At 37.7% G+C, this 15,388-nt stretch overlaps 1 protein-coding gene across 2 annotated transcripts in view; it reads right to left on the reverse strand.

Annotated features, from left to right (window-relative positions):
• Nucleotides 1–1,813: 1,813 nt before the first annotated feature.
• The window catches only part of SOCS5 (suppressor of cytokine signaling 5), a 44,875-nt gene continuing 31,300 nt past the window's right edge, over nt 1,814–15,388 (reverse strand). For both annotated transcript variants that reach the window (XM_027681803.1, XM_027681802.1), the window contains exons 2-3: nt 8,614–8,705; nt 1,814–6,182 (exon numbers count right to left, since the gene is read on the reverse strand). In XM_027681803.1, coding sequence (XP_027537604.1) covers nt 4,557–6,170 — 1,614 coding nt within the window. In that variant the 5' untranslated portion in view covers nt 6,171–6,182; nt 8,614–8,705 and the 3' untranslated portion in view covers nt 1,814–4,556. The remainder of the gene's footprint in view (nt 6,183–8,613; nt 8,706–15,388) is intronic.

Consider the following 15,388-nt stretch of genomic DNA (forward strand, 5'->3'; position numbering starts at 1 on the left):
TTTCAATTACAAAAAATAAAGCTTAGAATTCAGACATTAATCAAACGCATTTGGCAGACACAACCCATGGTCAAGTAAATGACTCTCTGTACATCGATATTGCAAAAAGGGAGTGCAATTAGCAGTGTTATACCATGCTCCATAGGAGTTAACACTTTAAAAGCCAACTAATTTGATTTCTGTCTATTTTAAAAAAAATAATGATGAAAAATCTCCCTTGGTCACAGTTCGGAGATGACTGTTTAGCAAGCATAACAACAGCAGGAAAACACACACCAATCAACTGGTCATAATACATAAATATAGATGAAGATACAAATAAAATAGTCCTTTTATTTGCAAAGCATGCCATGCATAGAGAGAAAACTGAGAAAGAATTTTTAGAATTCCAATATATTAGTGCTCACCATATTGGTGTACTTCAGTAGCTTCAAAAAAGACCATGAATGAAAACGTGCTAAGAGGCATCTTATTAACATATAAATATATATGTGCTAGATTCCTGCAAACTAAGGTTCAGCACATGTGCTCATTTCACAACAGTTTAGGAAAATTAGACTCAAAAAGCACTTTCATAATTTTAAATGTGAATGGTTTTAAAAGGAGAGACATTGTTATTTTAGAAAGAATCAACTAAGATTCAGTTCATATTTTTCCATTAAATACTGTATTTCAAGATAGCTTTGAAAAAAAAATACCTGCAGATACATCCCTCTGGTACTTCTGACATGACAGCTTCTGTCTTACATGCAACTCTGCAGCAGAGACAAACTTTATAGCATTCTGCAAATATTTTGGCTTCCACAAGGATACAAAAGTAAACAGGTTTTTTATCACAGAAACAAGGAAAGATCCTGAATTTCTAAGTAGTGCAGAACTTTAAAGTTAAATATGGACTTCAGGATTTGAGTGACTGACATCTAAGAGGCTTGACTTCATCTTATCAAACACTGTGGATACACAAACATGTCTTTCAAAGACTCTATGCTTCTGATTTAAAGACTAATTTTGTAAGCAACAAGCCTCCAAATACACCTAAAATTTAAAAGTAGATAAATGCAAAACATGGATTTGCAACTTATTTTCTTCAGAAATTCCTTTTTGACAAGTAAATTAGCTGGACAAGTATCTACTTGCCTTGAGAGTATTTTCAAGAGTTATGCCTTTAAAACTGATTCATAGACCCTCCTATATACTCCAAATATACTATATTTTCTTTTCTCCGATTCCACGGGGACATAAAATATCTGCATAAGATTTCTCACAAAATCCTCCTACAGAGTACACCCTTTCTATAGCCCTTTCTGCAGAAATGAGAATCACCTCAAAAGAACACTTTACAAGACTGAGGCTCAAAACCTCAGGCATCTGTCATGTAACCAAATTAGATGAGAATAATACAAGTGTACCTTATTACACTAAATCCTACTGTTAAATTAAGAAAAAAAAAAAATCTGTGCTCTGTGCCCATCTGTAAGAAGACACATGGAAGATTTTCTAAACCAAACCAGAAGGTCAAACAGAAACTGAGAAATCAATTATTTGCATTCTCCCCACACTAGCGTGTTAGTGCCTTTAGAACTGGAAATGCATTCATTCAGAAATACACTGCAACTTGAGTAGTCAACACTCAAGTCCAGCATAATTTAAAGTGATTCATTTTAGCATAACCACATTAGCAAATTATTCTGTATATTTCAGTGAAGCAAAGCTTTAAAACAGCTGTAGAGAAATAGACCATTCCTTTTTTGTGTGTTTTAAGGGAACACTAAATCTCTCCATAAAGATTATTTACACAAAGGCAAGAGCAAACTTTCTGAGATAAGGGTTCGGGGTTTTTATTTTTTTTCTCCAAGGATTCCACCACATGATAAAAAATTAAACGAATGTGTATTCCTGACCACATTGACAACGTCACAGCTAGTTTATGACAAGCAACTGCAACAGGTGTAAACAAAAAACAGGTCCCTACACCGGGACAAAGCTTGGTTGCAGGCTGACTGTATGATACTATTGAAAGCAAGATTTTAAGTAAACTCATCTGGCATTCAGATCTGACTGAGGGAACAGTGAGAACGACACAGTGAAGGTACACTTAGGTGCAATTTCATGCTGGTGACTTTTTCCTCTTTTTATGCTTAGAGCAGATTTTAAACCAGGAGTTGCATATCCAATGACACACATACAATTCAAAACTTAAGAGACCATTAGCACAGTTGTACACATAATTACATAAACTTAGTATTTACATATTCTAAACAAAGTTCCATTTTAACAGTGGAAGTCTTTTAACACACGAAAGAAGATAATCTACTACAAAGAATGCATAACGGGATCACAAATTTTCCACAAGCATATAAACACATGTTTTAAAGTGCTTTCTGGGTGCTTCAGATTAACCCCTCGCAGTACGAGCTTTCATGTAGTGCTGTTCCAGTCATTACAAAATTATTTAAATCCTTCCTCTTCAGGTGCATTGTGAGTTCAGGAAAAATGACGACACCGTTGATGTAAAAGTTTTAAGCTCTACCAACATAAACGTGTACATTATTTAAGTTCAGATGAAGTTGTCAAATACTTTGGTTTATCATAGCTTGGGATAAATATTTGATAGAACAAAAATTGCACCTCTCCACTTTTGAGTTTTTTTTTTACTAAAAAAATACCCCAACATAAATTGACAGTATTCTTTGGTAAAAACAGGACATTTGGCCAGTTTGCGTGTACATCTATTCAATAAAATAGCCTAAAAGTGAACAAATGCCACTGCTGTACTGTCAATTTACAGGAATAAGCATTCCTTGCTCAGTGGGGAGTATCAAAATATTAACCTTAGCAGTTAGCTATATAACAAGCTGAAACACCTTCAGCAACCATTACAGGGGATCAATTATGTTTTAGAACACTTTTTGCTTAACATTTATCCTTTACATTACAAAAACCTGTAAAACGCTCTATGCCTGCAGACAAGTCCACTACTTTGCAGTGACTACAGAAACATTATTCAGTGGTGTACACTGTCAAGTTTCTGTAACAAAAACCAGGGATACGGTGTGCTGACCAACCAATATTCAACTGCACAGTGCTTGTGCATTAACTATACTAAGTACTAAGAAAAGCCTATTAAAAATTCAGTTAACTGCTACAAGTTACGTGAATATATAAAAACAGAGCAGATATACAAGTATAACACTGAACATACTGTACTTTATTAGCACAAAGAGCCAGAACAAGGCACAGCAAGCAGAAAAATTCATCAATAGAAGGGTTAGTGTAGCATACAAGAGTAACGTTTATTGTACTTGCAGCCAAAATGTTCCCTACCTCACACAGGTCACTGCCGTAGAGAAGTAAGAAATAACATACTGTAGCAGCTGGTAAAGAAACTAGGGAGCACTCAATTGGTACAAAACATTAAACAGGGGTCAGGGCATTCCAACAAAATTTTAGTGCAAAATGTCTAAAGACAGAACTACTTTAAGTTCTATCTCCACTTAAATAAGCAAACAGAAGTTAGAATCCTGTTTCTAAGTAATCTGTTGAAACTATAATCAGTGCATATTACTTTAAAACATTTTTAAAAGCACAAATGGAAAGATATTTACAAATAAAGTGTAACAGTACCTTTGAAACCTGACATTTGTTTCAGATATGTCAGATTTTGTACTCTGATTATAATAATTCAACCACTTGTCATGTTCTCCATAAAAATATCAGTCAACTTTAAATAATTAAAATTTTTTTTCTTGTCACTATTACCTTCCATTGTAAGTTACTAGCAGTCAGGTCACCAAGTTCTTTTTTATAAAAAACCCACAACCTTATGTTTTATGGCAATAATCTAATCCTGTGTCCTGCCACTGAAGCAGCAATTCACACTGGAAGGTATTTTTAACTGTCCAAGACAGTTACTTTTGCTAACAATGCCACTTAAATCTCCAAGTGTTTATAATAGAATTACAGTACTGAGCAGGCATATTCAAGTTTTAATGATTAGGAAACCTTATACACTGTGAAAAGCATGATTCATCTGTTAGCATCAAAGAACCATCAACTCTTAATGGACTGCTTCTAATGAATTGCTCTTCATGAAAAGAAAATATTCACTAGTATTTGGAAACTTGTTTGTGAGCTAAATTAGTACTTAGAGTAGTGGAACCTTTTCAGGAAGAGAATTTTAAAAAAATACTTCAAATATTAGCAAAAATGCTCCTCTGATAAAGCCTTTCTTTATTAGCATTACATGAATGCCCCATGGAAAATGCCTCATAGTTTCTTCATCCAATTACTACAGCTATAAAAGGGAAAAAATATTTAGAAATTAGCAAAAATATTTTCATTAGGCCTTAATGAAAAACGTGCAGAATTTGTCTGCTTATTGTTTCCAAGAGGCATCAGAACTTAGTTTGATTAACAGCAGGCAGCATCTGACAGGATACTAACACTTAGCTTAAATAGGATATTGCAGAAAAGCTAGACGTCGTTGGTGTGCTCGCTGCAGTTAAACTGTAATACACAAAAAAAAGCATATTCCAGAAGCTTATTTTGATTTCCATTTACTTTGTTTTTATAGGTTCCCGCTCCAGCCATCGCACCCTGACTTTTTGTTTATAGTGATACTCCTTTAGAAAGTCTTGCAACATTGAGGGTAGAGGAAGGTCATCAATCCCATCATATGTAGTGCACCTGCAGATTACTGCCCGGCAGATATACTGCAGACTAAAGGGGAAGGTCCTGTTCAGAGATACAGTAAGTAATGGTTCAAAGAACATGCAAGAGCTGGGGTCTTTGTAGTGCTCCAGAAGCCCTGTAACAGTGGAGGAGTGAAACACACAGGGATCATGGGCATCGAAACTAAAGTTGTGATTCCACTGCTCAATGCGTGCGTGCAGCGAGCGGTTGTAGCGACGGAAGCTCACGGAGAAGAGGTAGTCCTCCTGCGCAGAATCCCTGAGCAAAAAAGTGCCTTCGGGTTTACCCTCCAGAAGTGCTTCTGCTTCATAGCGGTCCATCACCCCCCAGTAACACGGGTTACCTGTAATCTGAAGTAAGTCTGGCACGAGGCAGTGAATGTAATCGATCTGAGTGTGCACTTTCCAAGCCCCCTGCCTGCTGATATGGCCGTGGCTCTCTCCAGACATTTGACGCTGCTTCTGCCTCCGTGACTGCAGGCAAAGCGTTGTTGTGTCCTCTTCAGAGTCACAGTTCCCTGGAGGTGTTATGGTTTTGTCCCCAGTCAGCTCAGTCATACCAGGGGCTAACTTTGGTCCCAGTTTATACAATGGATTAACCTGTGCTGTAGCTTCAAAAGTATGTATTTGGGCATTGGGAGGGGGATCAACCCCTTCTTCAATACTAAGTCTACGTCTCTCTCTGAGCCTATCTTCTTCATCTTCTGTGGAAACCAAGGAAGGATCAAATGTGTCAAAGAAAGTTGAATGAGGGCTCACAGGCGCTGTGTGTTGTTTAATCAGATGCCACTTCTGAGCCAGATCGGAGCCTGCAGGAAAAGGGCATTTCTCAAGCATTAGTTCAGAGAGATGGATCTTTCTTTTGTTAGAAAACAGAGGTTTGGACTGTTTGCTGTAAGTTCTCATGGGAAAGCACAGCCCAACAGTATCTTGTAGACGCTGCCGCAGAGAACGGCTACCGACTGTCCTGCTGGATACTGCATCCATATCATGGACTGAGCTCACCCCGTACCTTCTCTCTCTCCTCTGCAAGCCGCTTCGTGTTCTACCAAATCTTTTTTCAGTATCCAAGGAGCTCTGGGTTTTGGTAGAGCAGGAATGCTTCTTCTTCCCACCCCAAGGAGCATGTCGAGAATAAGAGTCCCTTCGAGCAAGCCTGGCTCCCGTGGTGACACATGAGTCATTCTCTTTCTCAATGCTTATTTCAACAATTTGAGGAATTTCTGTGACACAGTTTTGGTTCCGCCTTGCTGAATTCTTTGAAGGACTTAAACCTAATTGCAAAGCAATGTTTTCTCTCAAAGGGCTGCTGGGTGGTTGTTGTTGAGTCAAATCAGTTATCTGGATAGCTTTCTCTTTAGCAGATGAGCAATTACTGGAGTTCACAATTATATTTTCATTTTGGCTTCCACCCTCATGACTAAAGAGGTTCTGGCACCTGTATTTGAAATTGTTCCACATCTTCCCCACTTTATCCATGGATTATGTTATCTAAATTCAACAGGAGAAGAAATATTGAAATAAAAATATAAATTAAAAACATGAGGATACATCTTCAGTTATCAATTAAGTTACAAACACAAGATGACTTAACTGAACACACTGCATTTGAAAAAGTGCCTTAGTGTTTGTAGGGTTATGTGGAAGCAACATGCATTACACCACTCTGATATTTAGAAAAATAACTATGAAGAAAATTTTTGGGAAATTACAAACATTTTATTTACAAGCAGGCCCTCCCATTCTTCTGTAGGCACGTAGGTGGGTCTGCATAGTTGTATCTATATGTTGATGGACAGGAAATACAGTCTAAAATTCTTCCTTTTAGGAAGAATTTGTAAGTCATATGTAAGGTATGACTCCCTGATAAGCTTCCAATAAGCAGCAGTAAAACAAATCCTAAATAGGAACTGTTCAAGTCACTCCAAACTATTAGAGCAGTTATTGAAATCCAACAAGTGCACTGCAAATGTTCAGATATGCCATCTAAAAGCAAAAGCTTCAGCTGCAGGTCAGATAAGTTCCCAGCTATAACTTGACAAGGTTAAAAGGCAATAGCACAAAAAAAGAAATTTAGGGGGAAAAAAGCATTTATCATTCTTAGATGAGGCAATCACCAAAAGACAATTTTAGAATTATGAAGTCTCTGACACATTAATATAAGCCATTTGAGACAAATGAAAAAAAACCAACCAACCACCCAACAGTCTGGCTTTATTACTTAAGATATAAACGAATGAAAGAGCCCAAGGAGCTTTTCTGTCTTTAGTAAGAACATCTAAAAAGAAAGCAGGTCCACAGCAGAAACATGACAGTGAATCATGAAGATACAGTAAAAAGATAAAAACATAGCAGTATGTATTCTGAAACTACGTCTTCAGAAACACAGTTTAATAATTGGAACAAGACTGCCAAAAACACAGGACTGCCCTAGGACAGAGAGAAACAGGCTAATTTTGTACTAAATAAAGTCAGGCAATGCCAAGCTAAATTAGATCTAATTAAGTTCTGAGAGAAGTGCTAAACATAAAGGACTAAAACATGTCATCTCATCTAATTTAACTCTCTCTGGAAACTGCTCTGTTCTTTGGAAACATTATTTTGAAGCAAAACTCCTCTGTTGCTGCAATTCTTTTCTGTTCACAACTAGAAAGGGATCTGAAGCAGTGCTTGAATGCACTAGGGCTCATGAAATAAAGTGGATGATCAACAAGTAAGCAATACTCTAGCAGTCCAGCCTAGAAGTCCCTTAAGGTAGAAGCACAGCTGTAAGCCCATGACTTTACAGAAGAATCTACTAAGACTGGGGAAGAGACAGAGGCATCATTTACATGAGAAACATGAAAGCAGAATGAAAGTGAAACACCTGACTGTTACAGGATCAGAAAGCAAAAGTTTTCTTCCTCACCCCATCATCTGATGATCCAGCAAACCCAGCAAGGTAGGTATCCACATCCAACTGCATTAAATGAGACCTTACAAATTTAGTGCAGATGAGGAAGGTGGGGGGGAAGCAGGGAGATCCAGTCCTAATAGTCTTTGGAGATTACTGGTGCAAGTTACTTAGAACACCGTGCTAATGACAACCTGCACAGCACCCAAGCAGTAACTAAGGAGGGAGACACTTGCAGAGCAATGTTACATATAGAAGATGCTACAGAGTTTCATACTGTGCAAGCAAATCAGCAAGGAATGTCTTCCCAATTAAAAAAAAAATAATTCCTAAATTTTTTTTTTTTCTGGAGTTGTCTGGATCAAACTGAGGGACTGGGGGAGTTCTAAGCAGAACTAATAAGTCAGATCACATACAGATTTGTAGGAACCATTCAAACACATATCCTGCCATGGCAGCTATGGCAACAACCATAGCTGTTGTTGTGTCTCAGAATATCCATGCTGACCATGGCAGAGCACATGTTAGCTGGCTGCCAGTCTGCCAAGACAGTCTATATAAGGTGGACTGCTACACTTTTTCCTCACATGGTACATTTTTTTTTCTTCCTCGTCAGACAGATGTTTAAAATTTTTGGGAAGGGAAAGGAATGAGAGAGTATATAAACTCCAGTCCCTTGGCAAATCAGGCTAGAAACTGTACACATCTTTGTGACAACAAACTGGAGTTACTTTTCTAACCAAACAGTCACATGCTATTTGGCAGTGTCTTTATTCTAGAATTGCTCTTTATTGCTCTTCCTTCGCACTATTAGTCTAAAATGTCTTAAGACTGTTTGACAGGTGGAAAGTTGTCTACATGTTCCCAGAAGCTTCAAGAACAATTAAAAAAAAAAAAAAAACAACAAAACCCTCCACCGGCAAAACCACCACCATACTGGCTTGACAGACTAATTTTCAAAAGTTAAATTTAAATTTAAAAGGTTAAGTACTTTTTTCACACTCAAGAGAATACAGATACACTTCTTACCCAGAAAAGCATATGAGTCACTGTGTCTTGTCTCAAGTATATACCTCACCATGAACTTGCTACATGCCTTCTCTCAGTTGTGGACATGGTTACTACAAAGGAAAGAGAAATTTTGTTAGTTGTTAGAATATTTTTTAATTTAGATATTTACTATTAGTCACAAATATCAAAGGGTACTTTATTTATACCTGAAATGTGTGCATGGAACTGCCTGTTCATTATATATTTTTAGTGCATATTAACAAACACAAAGCTTCACAGAACTTTTTTTGTATCCATTAACAACATTTGTGAAATAGAGTCATGGGGAGGACCCTCAAACAAAACATTTGATAACCAAGAGCAAAGCCACAGCATCTGGATCACTGAAGTGCCAGGCACAATGGGCATACTCAGGTTTGTGCAATGTTTTCCCCACATGGAGGTCTCAAGTCCAAAGCAGTGGTTTCCAAGCTGTGGTTGGCAGTGCTGTCAGATCACCTCCTACTGTCTCTTCCTTGTTTCCAGCTGCTACATCACATCAAAAGGCAGCTAAAAATACACACTTTTCTAATATTACTTTTCCAGGTAAGCAACTGCTGTACTTGCCACAAGGATGTTATATGATTGTGAAGCAAGAGCAGTATGAACCATGATTCTAAAAATGGGAAAGTGGAATGCAAGAGAAGTTCTTTATTTAAAGAGCAGGTCAGCACTTCCCTGAAATAATCATTGTTTTTCAGAAATCCAGGAAGAGCTGAGGGATTTAGCATGCTCACACCACTGTCAGACATCTAACAGTAACAGAATAGAGGAGAATAATTTGCTTCTTCATGCTAGAACCAAGCCCAGAAGAGCAGTAAGAATTAACAGAAAACACTGAGAACTTATGTTAAAGCTTTACATGCAGAACAGAAAGAAAAACATTCACATAATGCATATCTAGTAGAAAAAAAAAAAGCTATAGGGTTGAGCAATCACTAAGTGAATTTTAGAAGTTAGTATTCCTAGGCAGAAACTCCAGGGCAGTGTCAGAAAAGTACAAATATTATTAGTTTCCATTCACCTCTGGAAGCACTAAAATCACTGAAACATTTTTAAAATTAGGCCACATTACTGCTATTGAAAGATTCCATAAAAGTAACCTTTTCAGAGAGCAACAGTTACAAGTACAAAATCTTTGTACGAAATGAAGATTAAAGCAAAAGTACAGTTCTTTTGCAACTTCAACATTTACTCTCATTTCTTTTTTTCTGCAGTATGGTCCGAGCAAGCCTACAAACACAAGACAGTAAAACCTACTATAACAGGTTGAGAGCAAGGCCTAAATAGAGCAAATGGAAGGGAAAGTAACTAGAATAAGGGCTATCCAATATTCAACAAAGCCCTACTTAAGACACTAGGCCATTCAGGCCTCTGAAGAGACCTGCATTCCAAATAAAACCAGTGATGTTGTTTTACTGGATACAGGTGGCAAAGGAGTTGCATGCTAACCATTTTACCTCATTAAAAATACAAAAAATCCCACATGGATGCTCACCTGGAAGTGTCATGCTTAATGGTATTAGTGTTATGTACCACCATTCTTCCTCAGTTCTGGTCAGTAACATGAGCAGTCAATGCACCACCTATCTATCACATCACCATTGCTATCCAGCTGACACAGCCTAGAAAATCTGCCCCTGTGGCTCCAAGAGGGAGTGGTTGCTTTGGGAACCAGCCTTTCCTAATGGAAAACAGCACTTTGATTATGGGCGACTGTCTCAGTCAAACCTCTCAACCTTGTGTTAGATTTAAACTTGAGTCATAGATAAAGTATTTCATATTCAATCTAGTAATTTTAAATTAGTTTAAATCAATGTGCAACAGATGTGTGGTTTCACAGATTTCTTGTGGCAGCACTAAGCTTGACAAAACACAATTGCTTCTGAACTGGTCCTAAGCCATCCCAGTTTTACAAAGAAGCACTGCCAATAGTTATTCTAACCTAAAAAGGAAATAAATTCCATTCCACCAAAATTCACGAAGTAAATGCAACAATTTGTAGATTTCCTAAGAAAAAATTTTTTAATTATTTTTCTAAGAAAAATAAAAGTTCTAGTAATGTTCCTGAAACAATCTCTTTTAAACTAAAAATTATTTCTGCCTACTTTAAACTGGCATTAGTTGTCTTGAAAAATAAGAGGTAATAAGCACTCTATAGGGACTTCAGAAGCAATGAACACTATAGCACTATATTCCCATTTGCTGTAAATTTAGAGACATTCAAAGCTATGAAGTTTGCATGAGCATAGTCTTCAAGTATTCTGAGTGCACAAATGATGAAACTACAAAGAGAGCTAGGAAAACCATTTGTGCAATATGATATAGGAAACAGCTACAATCTGTCTATAGTCCTAATATAACATATATTATTGGATTACTGTGAAAACTCAAGACTCTTTCCAGAAGTGTCACAAGATCTATCTGGAGTTTTTGCCTGTTACTGCCTAAAAAGAGTAGCCAAAGTCAAGGTCGTGCTTTCCATAACAGAATCACAGAGTCACAGTATATCCTGAGTTGGAAGGGATCCACAAGGATCATCAAGTCCAACTCCTGGCCCTGCACAGGACAGCCCCAAGAATCACACCACATGCCTGAGAGCATTGTTCAAACATTTCTGGAACTCTGTCAGGCTTGGTGCTGTGATACAATACACTCATTTCACTCTCATAACTTACCTAATTTAAAAATTAGTCCATATGGTATGTTATATTCAAAATATTAACTCCTAAAAATGTACCATCTTCACAAAAGATGATACACTGCCCAAAGTATGACACCTTACAAAACAGGTATACTATGATTATTTCACGAACAAGAATCTACAAGATTATTTGTTTTGGTGTTTTCATAACATGATAGCTTCAAAACATTAAAAGATAACAAGGTCAAAACATTGAAGGAAAACAAAACCAGATGGTTCTTCAAAAATCAATACTCTGAAAGGAGAGAGAAAAGAGAGGAGAGAGAGAAATCTCTCTGCTCCTTGCACACTGTTTAGTTCAATGCTAGCAGGCAAACAGGCCAACATTCTGTGACACTGGTACACACCACCATGGACCACAAAGGCAGAAGCAAAAAGATTGGAGGGAGACTATACTTCTATTTGTATCATCCCTTACTTTAAAATTGTTCACTTAACAGTGACGAGACTGTGTTATTAAAGATTTTGCTTCCATTAAGGGATGCTTGCTGAAGAGGTCACTGTTTATTTGCACACTGCCAAATGTCCACGACAAGCTCCTGTTCCTAGGGATGCACTAACAGAGCTGCTCACATCAGCACTCCTCAACCTTATTCAGTCAAAATGAATAAAGCTGGCAAACCCCTACCCTTTCAAGTAACCCACTCAAGGAAGGAACAAAGGGCAATACTAAGGATTACAAAGCCATTTCCTCCCTTCCAATACACATTCCAGAAATAATGAATTACTACTGTAATACTAGAGATAACATTTCTTTAAAAAAAAGGAATATGTTTGCTTAAGTGGAAATATATATTTTTCTACACACACAAAAATGTGCTCACTGCAGACAGCTCAAAGAACTGATTTAGAGGGCTGGAAGGAAGAGGTGGCTTGTATTTTTTTAACTAGACAAGGTAAAGGGGCCCATAGTCTCAAGTGCTCATGAAAGCCCTATTAGGATAAAGTACTACTGTTTTCTTCCTAATAGGCTTTGATAAACTGGAAGTGCAGTTGCACAGCAAGACAAATCTGAAGGTCTGAACCCCCAAACCAAAAGTCAAACCTGCTGAGAAGAGGTAAAGAACACCAAGCTGCAATCCCAACAACACAAAATTGGCCTAAGTCAGCACTGCAACCAGAAGAAATGGCATCAGCCTCTTCCTGGCCACCTGTGCTGGTGCAGGAGGTGGTCTGTACACCATATGGCTGCTCAGTCAACCAGCTCAAGGATCTGATCCAGACTAAAATGAATTATCAGAAAAAGTCTCAATCATTTACTCCATCTGGTTTATGACTTCTGTATAAACATTCAAGTTAACACACAGAAGGAACAGATGAGGAGGGAGGAAACAGCAGCCAGGGCAAGGCTGCTTCCTTCCACAGCAGCATTAGTTAGTTCTGCTGAAGTTATTAAACCCTTAGATGGCTACTTTGAAGAGAAATCTCCATTTGAAGCCTATATATTAATCAACTATGGGGCTCTGGCTGCAAAGAGAGAGATTAAGACTATTTAAGCTGATGCTTTGAACATTTGCATTGAAAGTTCAAGCCACTGAAAACCCTTACTTCAAAAACAAAATGCTGAGTTGGCTTGATGGTTTGAAACTGCTAAAACACAAGGAATGCTACAAGTTTCAAGGACTTAAGCTGGAAGACTGTCAAATCAAAGAAAAATAATGATATTTTGCCATTGTTCCAACCTGAAGTAAGAAGTAATCTCCACCCCCTCCTTGGTACAGATTCACAATGAGCAAAATGCAGGACAGCTAATGTTCTGCCAGTTTCTTTCCAAGCAGCTACACGTTGGTAACTTCAGTTCAAAAATACTGTTCCAAGCCATTTTGAATAGTGGACTATGTCCTTGTAGCCCCTTTCTAGGCTTTGGTGTTCAAAAAAGACAATGTCAGGGCTACATGTGTTCACATTAGACTAGAAAATACTGTTCAGAAAATCTAAAACCCCTGAAGCAGCTAAACCATCAATGGAAGAACAGAATGTGAATACCACTGAACCAAAAATAGAGACAACTGTTTCTGAAGTACTCCTTTCCCTGTACATGCACAAGTCTAGTGGGTAATGACACAACCATCATGAACAAAGCTCATCTTTCTAATGAGGATCACAGAGCTACACACAGCAAACATCAGTTTCAGATACTAATACAGAAATAAACCTATACAGATCTACCAAGAACCCCACATGCTGGTAGATCTCTATGGTAGAAACTCTGGAAATTCAAGAAAATGGTATATATTCATTCCAAGTAAAGAAACCTTCAAATAATTTAGGCAGTATCCTGATGGCCACTTATCATAACGTGTAAATCCACACAAGCAATAATAAACAGAAGCAGTTTCCTTTAAATTGCCTCCCTACACCCTAATCAGGCAACTCATAACTTCACCTTACCATTTGAAAAAAATAAAAGAAAAAGCATTAAGTTAGCAAAGTAAGGTACCTGCTGTGGAAGAGAACTCTAGGTGACTGGCTGTAATAATGTTTTCTGTGCTGCTATGTTTAACTCTATTCAAACAGAAGCTGCCAATATACTTTTTTTTTTTAAATTCATGTGGGCAGCCCTCTTGATGACCTCTGCAAAAGCTGTAAGTACTCTGAGAAGTTAGGGAGCTCTCCCCTAGCAGGGTAGAATTTGTTTCTACCTAATGAAGCTTATCCTGCTCTATAAAGTTCTAAAATATAAATAGGTCTCAAATTGATACAAAGAGTGATCTAATGGTTATTCGTATGTAATTCCTGGGAGTTCTGAGTTAAGAAAAAGCATACCTTAATAGCTATGCCTCACTAAAAGCAAAGGAAATTGGAAGCAAAGTTGAAAAGATGAGTCAAATCACATCCCACACCCTTGACTAGCTCAGTAGAAACATCCAATTTAAGATATTTTGTAAACAGAGCATTTCATTCAATTGCAAATGGCCTATTTTGCAAACACAGTTGTTCTGTTCTGGGATCAATTTATACTGGTTTAACAGTCCTATTTCTTCTCACTACATTTTTTGAAACCTCAACAGCCCGCCTAATGCCTCTCTCTCACCTTGCCCCCACCACCTTACAGGCATCTCCTTTGCACAGAGCTCTTCTCATGCACCCAGACATTTCCCATATGTCCTTTCTACCTGACCAAGCAAAAGATCATATTCTCCAGTACAAACTAGCCAGCTGCCACCTCATAAAACTGACAAAAACAAAGTTGTACTTGTCTTTCTCTAGAGATGTATCTACAATGGTGACTGCATAGGAAAAAGCATTATTGCTATTCACGCAATTAACAAGACATAAAAAGTAGTCCCCCTTCCTTCAAATTTGAGTGAAATGGACCCAGAAGTTCAACGGTTTCTAGAACCACAACAATTGAGAAGAGTGACAGCCCAAGCTATGATTTCTTAGGAATTGCTACTAAAAAAGTTAACTGAAGACTAGATGTTGCCACACGCGCTTAAAAAATTTAAATCTCTCACACTATGGATTGCTCAGTGCATTAATTTGCCATTTCTGATGAAAATAAACTCAGTGAGGTTTAATGGAGAGCACCTGTGTATTTTGTTCACTGCTAATACTACTGGAGCAAAGGACTTGATATTAGCAACAGCATCCACACATGTAAAAGACAAGAAAATCCAGAAAAATTCCACAACTAAAAATGAGATTGTCTTTGTAGCACCGTTAATTACTTGAAATGTTCAAAAAACATGAAACATTTAATTGTAAACTGTAGTTCAACTACATTAACAGATCACCTGGAACCTGATCAAACTCCCTTGCACCACTACAATACTGGAAAGAGATTAAACTTCAAGCTACCAGAAGGAAAATTGTCGGAGCAGCCTGGTGTGTTATCCAGCTACAGCTACGCTCTACAGCAAGGAGAAGGTGGGCTGGCATGGATGGCTCCAATAGCATCCACAAACTTATAAAGTGACCTTCATAACGACTTAACTCCCAACTTACATTCTTTCATGACAGAAGTTTGGCACATAAACTCTATCACTACAGCACCACTGGAAGTCTAGATCAGTTTCTGTATAAAATATGCTTTCATAAAATAGAAGC

This window comes from Neopelma chrysocephalum, unplaced genomic scaffold (genome assembly GCF_003984885.1).
Source record: "Neopelma chrysocephalum unplaced genomic scaffold, ASM398488v2 Primary Assembly neopelma1_61b, whole genome shotgun sequence".
Lineage (NCBI taxonomy): Eukaryota > Metazoa > Chordata > Aves > Passeriformes > Pipridae > Neopelma > Neopelma chrysocephalum.